The following is a 13843-nucleotide window of genomic DNA, read 5'->3' as shown; positions in this document are numbered from 1 at the left end:
ATCACCAACTCCTGCCTAATTTGCCTCATAAATATTTCTAAAGTTAATCTCTTCATTTCTCTCTCGTTTATCTTTTTTTTTCGGCAAGGACAGATTTTTTTTTTTTTGAGACAGGGTCTTGCTCTGTTGCCCAGGCTGGAGTGCAGTGGCGCAATCATGGCTCACTGTAGCCTTGACCTCCTGGGCTCAAATTGTCCTCCCACTTCTCATCCTCCTGAGTAGCTGGGACTACAGGCGCTTGGCACCATACCTGGCTAATTCTGTATTTTTTTTTTTTTTTTTTTTGTAGAGATGGGGTTTTCCCATGTTGCCCAGGCTGGTCTCCAACTCCTGGCCTGAAGTGATCCACCCACCTTGGCCTCCCAAGTGTTGGGATGATAGGTGTGAGCCACCACGTCTGACCCATCTCTTTATTTCTGCTCCCACTGCCAACATCTCTCATTTGGGTGTCGGCAGTAGTCTCTGGGTTGGCCTCCCTGCCTCCAGTCCTGTGGATCCTTAGATGCTCTCTGACGCTGATGTTGATCTAACTAAGATTCTTTGGTAGCTCTCCATTAATTCCAGGAGAAAGTTCCAATTTCCTAACACGGTTTACAGTGGCTTCCAAGATGTGACTGGTGCTTATTTTCCTATGTCTATCATTTGCTGTTCTTGCCTTGAAGTGGCCACTTGGGCACAGCAGTGCTTTCCGTTCCTGTGGGCATGCCATGCTGTGTCCTAGCCTTTTGTCTCCGTGCAAGCTGCCTGAATGCTGAATTGCTCGGTGCTAGACAGTCCTTCTTTGCTTTTGGCCTACCTGATTGCTGCTTCTTTAAGACCCAGGGAGGTGTCACTTTTTCAAGGAAACTGTCCCCATCCATGCCCCCATCCCAGAGTGAATTAAGTTCCTGGATTGACGGTTCTATCATTCCCGTGTGCCTATAATCCACTTTCATAACTGTTTTCTAATTACTCCTTAAAGTGTCCCCTAGAAGACTATGAGCTTCTTGAGGGTAGGGATTGTGCCTTATTCATTTGCAGATCCCCATATTGCTTTACTGTGTGGTACTTTATAGGTCCTCAGCAGATGTTTGTGTAATTAATGAATAGATGAATCTCAGCATTAGATTGGTTGATGGAATTATATAATTTTAATTTGTTTTCTCTCTGCATTTGAATGAGCTTTTAATTGCTTCTTCATAAGCCCTTTGAAAACCTAGGCACAAAATTTAGAATTATTTTGGCTTGATGTAAAGAAGAAAGCCGAGGTAATTGAAATAGTACTGATACCTGACCTAGTTTCTTTTCATATTTTGCTTGAGACAGCTCATGACTTGCCTTCTCTGGAATAAAAGAAAGTTCTTTAATTTTATGTGAAAATTGGCAATATATACTTAAATAAATTATTTGGAAATTTAATGAGGAAATATTAATCTCTTTAACCTTTTTCAGATAAAATTGTGTCTCTGCCATGGGCAGAATTCAGACACTTAAGTGCCTTCTGGAAAAAATCTACCTATTCTGCCTTTATTAATAGAAGTAAAATTGGACCCACAGGTATAAGGTACTTAGAGAAAATACGAAATTATTTAGTGTTAGAAGCAGGCTGACTTGAAAAATTTTGTCTGCTGTTCCAGAATTATAAGACACCTTTTTATTAATTAAACAGAAAGAAGGAAGAAAATGACAAGGAAGATATAATCAATTAAGCATGGAGAAGGGTGTTAATTATGGTTTTATAATTATTATATCTTATCACATGATAATTTTTATATGTTTGAATTTTCAAGTACCACCTTGAAAACTGTCACTGTCTACTTATCTTTTACATATTTTTTTTTTTTTAGAGACAGGGTCTTGCTTTGCTGCCCAGGCTGGAGTGCAGTGGCATGATTATAGCTCACTCTAACTACATAAAAAGAGAAGTTTTTTTTGGCTCAAGTGATCCTCCTACCTCAGCCTTCCAAATAGCTAGGACTACAGCTACTTGGAAGTGAGCCACTGTGCCCAGCTAAATTTAATTTTTTTTTTTTAAGATATAAGGATCTCACTATGTTGCCCAGGCTAGTCTTGAATTCCTGGCCTCGAGTGATCTTCTTGCCTCAATCTCCCATAGCTGAGATTAAAGGCACAAGCCACTGTGCCAGGTTTACTTGTCGTTTGAAAAGGTTTTTCATGTTAAGTTTTGGTGGTACATTCATTAACAGATCTAATGTTATCAGAAAACCAAGTTTTGCTGAACCTAAATATCTATACTATATATAAGTATAAGAAGCTCTGTAAGCTGGGAGTCTCGGATCCCCGACAGTTTTGCAGAACACTGATATCTATGGACTTTAAAATGGAATTCATTTATAGATACCCACGGACCACTAATGGACAAAAACATGAATCAATATGTATTGTGGCATTCAAATATTAGCGCTTTGGGAGAGGAGGGAGGTTCCAGGATGGCCGAATAGGAACAGCTCCAGTCTACAGCTCCCAGCATGAGCGACATAGAAGATGGGTGATTTCTGCATTTCCAACTGAGCTTTGAAGAGAGTAGTGGATCTCCCAGCACAGAGTTTGAGATCTGAGAACGGATAGACTGCCTCCTTAAGTGGGTCCCTGACCCCCAAGTAGCCTAACTGGGAGACAACTCCCAGTAGGGGCCGACTGACACCTCATATGGCTGGGTGCCCCTCTGAGATGAAGCTTCCAGAGGAACGACCAGGCAGCAACATTTGCTGTTCTTCAATATTTGTGGTTCTGCAGCCTCCACTGATGATACCCAGACAAACAGGGTCTGGAGTGGACCTCCAGCAAACTCCAACAGACCTGCATCTGAGGGTCCTGGCTGTTAGAAGGAAAACTAATAAACAGAAAGGGCATCTACACCAAAACCCCATCTGTACATCACCATCATTGAAGACCAAAGGTAGATAAAATCACAAAGATGGGGAGAAACCAGAGCAGAAAAGCTGAAAATTCTAAAAATCAGCACACCTCTTCTCCTCCAAAGGAACACAGCTCCTCACCAGCAACGGAACAAAGCTGGATGGAGAGTGACTTTGATGAGAGAAGAAGGCTTCAGACGATCGGTAATAACGAACTTCCCCAAGCTAAAGGAGGATGTTCAAACCCATTGCAAAGAAGCTAAAAATCTTGAAAAAAGATTAGACGAATGGCTAACTAGAACAACCAGTGTAGAGAAGACCTTAAATGACCTGATGGAGCTGAAAACCATGGCATGAGAACTACGTGACACATGCACAAGCTTTAATAGCCGATTCGATCAACTGGAAAAAAGGGTATCAGTGATTGAAGATCAAATGAATGAAATGAAGTGAGAAGAGCAGTTTAGAGAAAAAGAGTAAACACAAATCAACAAAGCCTCCAAGAAATATGGGACTATGTGAAAAGACCAAATCTACGTCTGATTGGTGTACCTGAAAGTGACGGGCAGAATGGAACCAAGTTGGAAAACACTCTTCAGGATATTATCCAGGAGAACTTCCCCAATCTAGCAAGGCAGGCCAACACTCAAATTCAGGAAATACAGAGAACGCCACAAAGATACTCCTCAAGAGGAGCAACTCCGAGACACATAATTGTCAGGTTCACCAAAGTTGAAATGAAGGAAAAAATGTTAAGGGCAGCCAGAAAGTTCGGGTTACCCACAAAGGGAAAACCCATCAGACTAACAGCAGATCTCTTGGCAGAAACTCTACAAGCCAGAAGAGAGTGGGGGCCTATGTTCAACATTCTTAAAGAAAAGAATTTTCAACCCAGAATTTCATACCCAGCCAAACTAAGCTTCATAAGTGAAGGAGAAATAAAATCCTTTACAGACAAGAAAATGCTGAGAGATTTTGTCACCACCAGGCCTGCCTTACAAGAACTCCTGAAGGAAGCACTAAACATGGAAAGGAACAACTGGTACCAACCACTGCAAAAACATGCCAAATTGTAAAGACCATTGAAGCTAGGAAGAAACTGCATCAACTAACGTGCAAAATAACCAGCTAACATCATAATGACAGGATCAAACTCACACATAACAATACTAACCTTAAATGTAAATGGGCTAAATGCTCCAATTAAAAGGCACAGACTGGCAAATTGGATAAAGAGTCAAGACCCATCAGTGTGCTGTATTCAGGAAACCCATCTCACATGCAGAGACACTCATAGGCTCAAAATAAAGGGATGGAGGAAGATCTACCAAGCAAACGGAAAACACAAAAAAGCAGGGGTTGCAATCCTAGTCTCTGATAAAACAGACTTTAAACCAACAAAGACCAGAAGAGAAAAAGAAGGCCATTAAATAATGGTAAAGGGATCAATTCAACAAGAAGAACTAACTATCCTAAATATATATGCACCCAATACAGGAGCACCCAGATTCATAAAGCAAGTCCTTAGAGACCTACAAAGAGACTTAGACTCCCACACAATAATAATGGGAGACTTTAACACCCCACTGTCAAGATTAGACAGATCCATGAGACAGAAAGTTAACAAAGATATCCAGGAATTGAACTCAGCTCTGCGGATCTAATAGACATCTACAGAACTCTCCACCCCAAATCAACAGAATATACATTCTTCTCAGCACCACATCACACTTATTTCAATATTGACCGCATAGTTGGAAGTAAAGCACTCCTCAGCAAATGTAAAAGGACAGAAATTATAACAAACTGTCTCCGAGACCACAGTGCAATCAAACTAAAACTCAGGATTTAGAAACTGACTCAAAACCGCTCAACTACATGGAAACTGAACAACTACTCTTGAATGACTACTGGGTACATAAAGAAATGAAGGCAGAAATAAAGATGTTCTTTGAAACCAATGAGAACAAAGACACAACATACCAGAATCTCTGGGACACACTTAAAGCAGTGTGTGGAGGGAAATTTATAACACTAAATGCCCACAAGAGAAAGCAGGAAAGATCTAAAATTGACACCCTAACATCACAATTAGAAGAACTAGAAAAGCAAGAGCAAACACATTCAAAAGCTAGCAGAAGGCAAGAAATAACTAAGATCAGAGCAGAACTGAAGGAGATGGAGACATAAAGAACCCTTCAAAAAATCAATGAATCCAGGAGCTGGTTTTTTGAAAAGATCAACAAAATTGGTACACTGCTAGCAGGACTAATAAAGAAGAAAAGAGAGAAGAATCAAATAGACACAATAAAAAATGATAAAGGGGATATCACCACCAATCCCTCAGAAATACAAACTACCATCAGAGAAAACTATAAACACCTCTATGGAAATAAACTAGGAAATCTAGAAGCAATGGATAAATTCCTGGACACATACACCTTCCCAAGACTAAACCAGGAAGATGTTGAATCCCTGAATAGTCCAATAACAGGTTCTGAAATTGAGGCAATAATTAAGAGCCTACCAACCAAAAGAAAATCCAGGACCAGACTGATTCACAGCCGAATTCTACCAGAGGTACAAGGAGGAGCTGGTACCATTCCTTCTGAAACTATTCCAATCAAAAGAAAAAGAGGGAATCCTCCCTAACTCATTTTATGAGGCCAGCATCATCCTGATACCAAAGCCTGGCAGAGACACAACAAAAAAAGAGAATTTTAGACCAATATCCCTGATGAACATCGATGCAAAAATCCTCAATAAAATACTGGCAAACCGAATCCAGCAGCACATCAAAAAAGCGTATCCACCACGATCAAGTTGGTTTCATCCCTGGGATGCAAGGCTGGTTCAACATAAGCAAATCAATAAATGTAATCCATCATATAAACAGAACCAAAGACAAAAACCACATGATTATCTCTCAATAGATGCAGAAAAGGCCTTTGACAAAATTCAACAACCCTGCATGCTAAAAACTCTCAATAAATTAGGTATCGATGGGACATATCTCAAAATAATAAGAGCTATTTATGACAAACCCACAGCCAATATCATCCTGAATGGGCAAAAACTGGAAGCGTTCCCTTTGAAAACTGTCACCACTCCTGTTCAACATAATGTTGGAAGTTCTGGCCAGGGCAATCAGGCAGGAGAAAGAAATAAAGGGTATCCAATTAGGAAAAGAGGAAGTCAAATTGTCCCTGTTTGCAGATGACATGATTGTATATTTAGAAAACCCTGTCATCTCAGCCCAAACTCTCCTTAAGCTGATAAGAAACTTCAGCAAAGTCTCAGGATACAAAATCAGTGTGCAAAAATCACAAGCATTCCTATACACCAATAAGAGACAAACAGAGAGCCAAATCGTGAGTGAACTCCCATTCACAATTGCTTCAAAGAGAATAAAATACCTAGGAATCCAACTTACAAAGGACGTGAAGGACCTCTTCAAGGAGAACTACAAACCACTGCTCAATGAAATAAAAGAGGACACAAACAAATAGAAGAACATTCTATGCTCATGGATAGGAAGAATCAATATTGTGGAAATGGCCATACTGCCCAAGGTAATTTATAGATTCAATGCCATCCCCATCAAGCTACCAATGACTTTCTTCACAGAATTGGAAAAAACTACTTTAAAGTTCATATGGAACCAAAAAAGAGCCCTCATTGCCAAGACAATCCTAAGCCAAAAGAACAAAGCTGGAGGCATCACCTTACCTGACTTCAAACTACACTACAAGGCTACAGTAACCAAAACAGCATGGTACTGGTACCACAACAGAGATATAGACCAATGGAACAGAATAGAGCCCTCAGAAATGATACCACACATCTACAACCATCTGATCTTTGACAAACCTGACAAAAACAAGAAATGGGAAAAGGATTCCCTATTTAATAAATGGTGCTGGGAAAACTGGCTAGCCATATGTAGAAAGCTGAAACTGGATCCCTTCCTTACACCTTATACAAAAATTAATTCAAGATGGATTAAAGACTTACATGTCAGACCTAAAACCATAAAAACCCTAGAAGAAAACCTAGGCAATACCATTCAGGACATAGGCATGGGTAAGGACTTCATATCTAAAACACCAAAAGCAATGGCAACAAAAGCCAAAATTGACAAATGGGATCTAATTAAACTAAAGAGCTTCTGCACATCAAAAGAAACTACCATCAGAGTGAACAGGCAACATACAGAATGGGAGAAAATTTTTGCAATCTACCCATCTGACAAAGGGCTAATATCCAGAATCTACAAAGAACTCAAACAAACTTACAAGAAAAAATCAAACAACCCCATCAAAAAGTGGGCGAAGGACATGAACAGACACTTCTCAAAAGAAGACATTTATGCAGCCAAAAAACACATGAAAAAATGCTCATCATCACTGGCCATCAGAGAAATGCAAATCAAAACCACAATGAGATACCATCTTACACCAGTTAGAATGGTGATCATTAAAAAGTCAAGAAACAACAGGTGCTGCAGAGGATGTGGAGAAATAGGAACACTTTTACACTGTGGGTAGGACTGTAAACTAGTTCAACCATTGTGGAAGTCAGTGTGGCGATTCCTCAAGGATCTAGAACTAGAAATACCATTTGACCCAGCCCTCCCATTACTGGGTATATACCCAAAGGATTATAAATCATGCTGGTATAAAGACACATACACACGTATGTTTATTGCGGCACTATTCACAATAGCAAAGACTTGGAACCAACCCAAAAGTCCATCGATGATAGACTGGATTAAGAAAATGTGGCACATATACAGCATGGAATACTATGCAGTCATAAAAAAGGATAAGTTCACGTCCCTTGTGGGGACATGGATGAAGCTGGAAACGATCATTCTGAGCAAACTATCGCAAGGACAGAAAACCAAACAGCGCATGTTCTCACTCATAGGTGGGAATTAAACAATGAGGGCTCTTGGACACAGGATGGGGAACATCACATACTGGGGCCTGTCGTGGGGTGGGGGGAGGGAGGGAAGGATAACATTAGGAGATACACCTAATGTAAATGATGAGTTAATGGGGGCAGCACACCAACATGGCAGATGTATACATATGTAACAAACCTGCACGCTGTGCACATGTATGCTAGAACTTAAAGTAAAATAATAATAATAAAAAAAGGAATTATAAAAAAAGAAACTTTGTAAAAATTGAGAGCAAACCTTTTTTCTTCCATTAGGGGATTATATTATATTTTTTTAGAGGATGATGTTTTCCCCCAAAGCTCTTTGTATGTAGACAATTTAAAATCCCAGGATAAGATAATGTTATCATGTTACGGTAATTCCTGCCTCAGATTTACAGGACAGTTTTCACATCATGCTTGCGGGCATCAGTTCACTGGATTTTATCTGTTTTATCTGGAGGCAAATTTGATGAACTGCTGATGCCCTGTTTTCACCTATACTAATCAACATGGGATAAAATCAAGCTAGCTTAAATTTTTTTCTCTTTATAAAATTGATACATGGTCAATGTAGAGAGTTTATAGAATAGAAGAAACTATATAGAAAAAAATAAAATCACTCATATTCATATTCACACCACTCTGGAATAACTGCTATTAAAGCTTTGATATATTTCCTTCTTGTTTATACAAGGATTTCAATGGGTGGGTCGGGGGTCCTTGGTTAATACCTATACTTGCAAAATTTTTATTTCATTAACCTTTTTAACCTTTTAAAATCTATATTGTATTCTTTCCACATGTTGATAATGTAATTGTGTACACAGCATGCTTGAGTGTGGACACTATTCTCTGGGCATTTTGATAATATTATACTTCTGCTTTTGCATTGTAAGCTTAGCTTGGTGGCAGCCGGGTACTTTACCTTGTGTCCCTATGAACTTTATGCTTTCCAATATCCTTGTTAATGCCAATAGATTAGTCTGTGTCTAGCAATAATTATAAATTAAGTAATAATTTTTTCTCTTCACAGCGCAAAATACATGCTCAAGTCATCAGATAACGTGCTCCAACGGTCAGTGTATCCCAAGTGAATACAGGTGCGACCACGTCAGAGACTGCCCAGATGGAGCTGACGAGAATGACTGCCGTGAGTCTGTTTTAGTCCTTGTATTTGGTTTCACCCTTGTCCCTTTGGCATTTTAATCAATTTGTTAGATTTGTTGATGGACATAAATGCCTACAATACTCCTCTTGTTATTGCAATCTCTTGGCAGATTCTTTTGTGGATTAGAGGTGATGTTCTGATAAGAGTCTATTTTTAACAAGACATTCTAAGAGTGTCCTGCCTTAGTGCATCAAGTTTCTGTATTTTTTATAGTAACAAACTTTTAACATGAACATAGATTCCAAAAGGAAGGATAATTAAATACATTGAGTACAGAATCCAGTTTGGTAAATTTTAACTGTTATTACACAGCTATAGTATGTTTCTAGGTCAAATTTCTCACTAGTTTTCCTGCTTTTATGAACTCAACATTTTTCAGATTACCTTTGGAAAAGTGTTACATTTTGAAAATGGCTTTTCCTATAACAGCAGCATACTATATCTGTTTGTAACTGATCACCACAAAATAAGACATATAAATCATAGTATTCTATGTATAATGTATAAATATTACCACACCAAGATAAGAAAGTGCAATCATGGTTCATTATGTAGTAACAGGTAAGTAAAGAACAATCTTCTTCTTTCGAGGTTTATATAGAAGTGTTAGGATATGAGAAGATAGGAATTCGTCTGCTGTGTCAGTCCTATAGTCATATAATTGTCTTTAATCTCAGACATACCACAGTTTCTCTCTCTCTTTTTTATTTTTATTTTTTGAGAAGGAGTTTCACTCTTGTTGCCCAAGCTGGAGTGCGATGGCATGATCTTGGCTCACCGCAACCTCCGCCTCCTGGGTTCAAGCGATTCTCCTGCCTCAGCCTCCTGAGTAGCTGGGATTACAGGCATGCACCACCACGCCAGGCTAATTTTTGTATTTTTAGTAGAGATGGCATTTCACCATGTTGGTCAGGCTGATGTTGAACTTCTGACCTCAGGTGATCCACCCGCCTCGGCCTCCCAAAGTGCTGGGATTACAGGCATGAGCCACTGTGTCTGGCCCCTAGTTTCTCTTAAAAGTTCTTACAAGTCTATCATTTATGAATTTTTCCAGAAGTTCCTTGAGTTTTATATAAATATATATATATATTTTAATATATACATATAATATATATTTCTGACAGGCCTTTTCGTGCACTCCTGCAGTTCATAAATTTACTATGTGCTGTATAAAGATACAGTCATGTGTCATTTAATGAGGGGGGCACATTCTGAGAAATGTGTTATTGGGCAATTTTGTTGTTGTGTGAACATGATAGAGTGTTGTTAAACAAACCTGGATGGTATAGCCTACTGCACACCTAGGGTAAACAGTATATACCCTAGGCATATACTCTTGCTCCTAGGCTACAAACCTGCACACCATGTTACTGTGCTAAATACCATAGGCAATTGGAACACAATGTTAAGTACTTATGTATCTAAACATATATAAACACAGAAAAGGTACAGCAAAAATACGGTATTATAATCTTAGGGGACCATTGTAGTACATGTAGTCCATGCAGTCTGTCGTTGACCGAAAGAGCCATATGCGGTACATGACTGTACTTCCTTTTGTTTGCTCTTAAATTTATATTTCAAACTTCAAGGAATTATCCCAGTATTCCATTAATTGGTGAGCAGATTTTTGTGTACCTTAGAAATCTTGATCATAAACTTTTCAGTTATTATGTCTCCAACTGAAGATTCAAGTTTTAGCCTATTCTCACGGGATATCTCCTCTATTGTTTTATAATTTTGATTTAATTTTAGTTCTCTGGATTGTCTCTAAATTCCTTCCTTTGATACAATGGTTTATTTTATGCTTTCTGATAAAAGAACTATCTTGTGTAAATTTTGCTAAGCTTCCCAATACGGTGCCATGACTAGGGTAGGAGCCAACATACATTGAATATGGCGAGCAAATTGTTTCTAGTCACTGTACATTTCAAACTATACTGTTCATGGAAGAAATACTTGCATATGTGCAAAAGCAAGACCTATGCTTCCATCCATACCATGACCACATGGTGCATTTTTAAAAACAACCCTTCTCCAGTGCTTTCTCCCTTGCATGTTATTTTTCTTTGAGAGAAGCATCTGTGATATTTGTCATTGTCTCTCCATTTCCTAGCAGAGTTCCCAGTACAGTTCTGTTCTAATTTTCACCTGAAATATTCTTATTTATCTATTTATTTATTTTTAATTTTACTTTAAGTTCTGGGATACATGTGTGACATTCCCCTCTCTGTATCCATGTGTTCTCATCGTTCAACTCCCACTTATGAGTGAGAACATGTGGCGTTTGGTTTTCTATTCCTGTGTTAGTTTGCTGAGAATGATGGCTTCCAGCTTCATCCATGTCCTTGTAAAAGACATGAACTCATTCCTTTTTAGGGCTGCATGGTATTCCATGGTGTATATATGCTACATTTTCTTTATCCAGTCTATCACTGATGGGCATTTGGGTTGGTTCCAAGTCTTTGCTATTATAAACAGTGCTACAATAAACATACATGTGCATGTGTCTTTATTTTTTGAAAGAGATTACAGTGTTTCCACTTTGGATTTACCTTCACTCTGGAAATTATGCAAAGAATTTAGACTAAACTCTGGCAAATTTAGAGATGGTAGTGTGTGTCTGGATGCCACAGAATAGCAAGTTCAGGGGTCAAAGATTCTCCTTTCAGTGCTTTGTAAAGCACACAGTAGGTTCTTCATTGAGGCAAATGAAGAAGATATTTTTGATTAATAATAATGATAAACCATATGTTATATTTTGTAGCATTTTATAAATTTCAGAGCATTATATAAATTCTAGTTGTTACTATTATGTTCCTTTACGAGGACAATAGGGCAGGCACTATTATAATCTCTTATGAATAAACAAAAACTTCAAAGAGAAGAGTGACTTATTTGAGGTTGTATAGTAGAGATAGGGCTTAATTTGTCTTCTAGTTCCAAGTCTGGTGATTGCTCTTCATGGAGGGCTTTATTTACAGAAGGAGAAAGTCCTATCTTGCACAAGTTAAGAGACCACCAGAGGCCTGTACCACCAGCCAAAAGTCTGTGTCTTTATCCCTTATTTACAAGTAGATGAAAATGAGTGCTTTATTGCAAATGCAGTGGGACTAAAGGAACTGCTACTTTGGGGAAAATAAAAGTCAGCTGAAACAGAATATTTGCAGCCAAGACTAAAGTCACTAATACAACCGGCTCACAACTTTGCCAATGACCCTTCTGGCAGGATACGAATATGTAAGTAGCTGCTGTAAAAGGGAATGAAGCAGAGGAAGTGAGCTTTATAAGTTATTATATCTGGGCAGGAATTTTTAATCAAGTTTTTTTTTAATTTAAAAAAATTTAAGTACAAATAGTTGGTGAAATAATGATTCACTAAGGAAAGAAAACCAAATTTGGCTTACTGTTTCTGGAATCATACAAGTCATGAACCCTTCAGGGCACATTGTGGCCTAAAATGAATCACATGCATGTAAGGGATTTTGCAATGAGGCATTCTTTCCTATTTCCCTCTACCTTGTTTATTTATTGCTAAGTTTCATTTATGGAGGAGTGTAAAAAAAAAAAAACCTCACAAATCAGAGGAAATGTAGAAAAGAATCTTCTTATTCTTTTGTTAGTGCTTTGATCTGGTCACAGTCAGATATATAAAAGAAGGAAATGAATGGCCTTAATCAAAGTCCTTAGAAAATGCTAGTATAGGGGATAGGTTGCAGGAGTGTTCCCATTTTGTTTTCCTTCTTTGTTTAAAGCTCTTGTGGAAAGTGGGAAAGGGAACTGCCAGTCACCGAGCACCAGCCACCACCTTACCCACTTTTCACATCAATGCTGCAACGTGGGTATGAGGACAAGCTCTGTTTTACAGAGATTGTAAAGATTATCAAGATGTAAGAGTAGGGGAGCCAGGATTTTAACCAAGGTCTAAACCATATGCCTGTGCTCTTAAAAGATTTTGCTTTAGGAATAGAAATGTATAACTTATTTTTGTTTAAAGGCTACTTAGCTATTTTATTATTTTTGCATATTATTGTCTAAAGGTTTTTTAGTATGGAAGGTTTTTTTTTAACATATACAAAAGAAGCATGAATTGTATAGTGAACCCCTTTGTATGCACACTCAATTACATCAATGGTGAACTCATAACTAATATTGTTTTATTTATTCTCTTTATTCTTCCCATTATTTTGAAGTATTTCTTAGACATTGCATAATTCCACCTGTAAATATTTCAGTATTTATCTCTAAAACATAAGGACTTAAACATAACCATAACACCATTATCATACCTAAAAATTAAACAACCCTTCTTTAAAATAATCAGATATCGAGTCAGTTTTTAAAATTCCCCAATCATCTTATTTTTTACAGTTTGATTATTTAAATCAAAGTCCAAATAAAATCTTTATGTTCAAGTTAGTTGATATGTCTCGTAAGCCTTTCAATTTGTGGGGTTTCCTTCTATTTCTGTTCTTTACCTGTTGCAATTTACTTGTTAAGAAAAAAAAAGCCCAGCTCACTTGTCCTGGAGTTTCCCACGGTCTATCTTGTGTTCATTGTGTCCCCTGATGTCCTTTAACATGTTCTCTGTCCTCTGTATTTCCTGACAATTAGTAGCTAGACCTGGAGCAGGGCTTCTTGACCTTCACACTAATGACATTTGGGACCGGACAGTTCTTTCTTGTGCATTGTAGAATGTTTAACAGTATCCCTGGCCTCTATCCACTAGATGTCTGTAGCATTGCCCAGTTGTGACAATCCAAAATGTCTCTGGACGTTGTCAAATGTCCTCCAGGAGCAAAATCATCCATTTGAGAACCACTGATTTAGGAGACTGAACAGGTGCAAGGATTTTCTTGGGGGGGAAACA

At 38.2% G+C, this 13843-nt stretch overlaps 1 protein-coding gene across 1 annotated transcript in view; it reads left to right on the top strand.

Moving 5' to 3' along the window:
* Positions 1-13843, top strand: part of LRP2 (LDL receptor related protein 2) — a 225602-nt gene that overhangs the window by 44235 nt on the left and 167524 nt on the right. The window contains exon 4 of the mRNA XM_030802651.1: positions 8839-8955. Within this exon, the coding sequence (XP_030658511.1) occupies positions 8839-8955 (117 nt within the window). The remainder of the gene's footprint in view (positions 1-8838; positions 8956-13843) is intronic.

Source organism: Nomascus leucogenys, chromosome 22a (genome assembly GCF_006542625.1).
Source record: "Nomascus leucogenys isolate Asia chromosome 22a, Asia_NLE_v1, whole genome shotgun sequence".
Taxonomy (NCBI): Eukaryota; Metazoa; Chordata; class Mammalia; order Primates; family Hylobatidae; genus Nomascus; species Nomascus leucogenys.
This window is presented reverse-complemented; position numbering and strand designations above follow the sequence as displayed.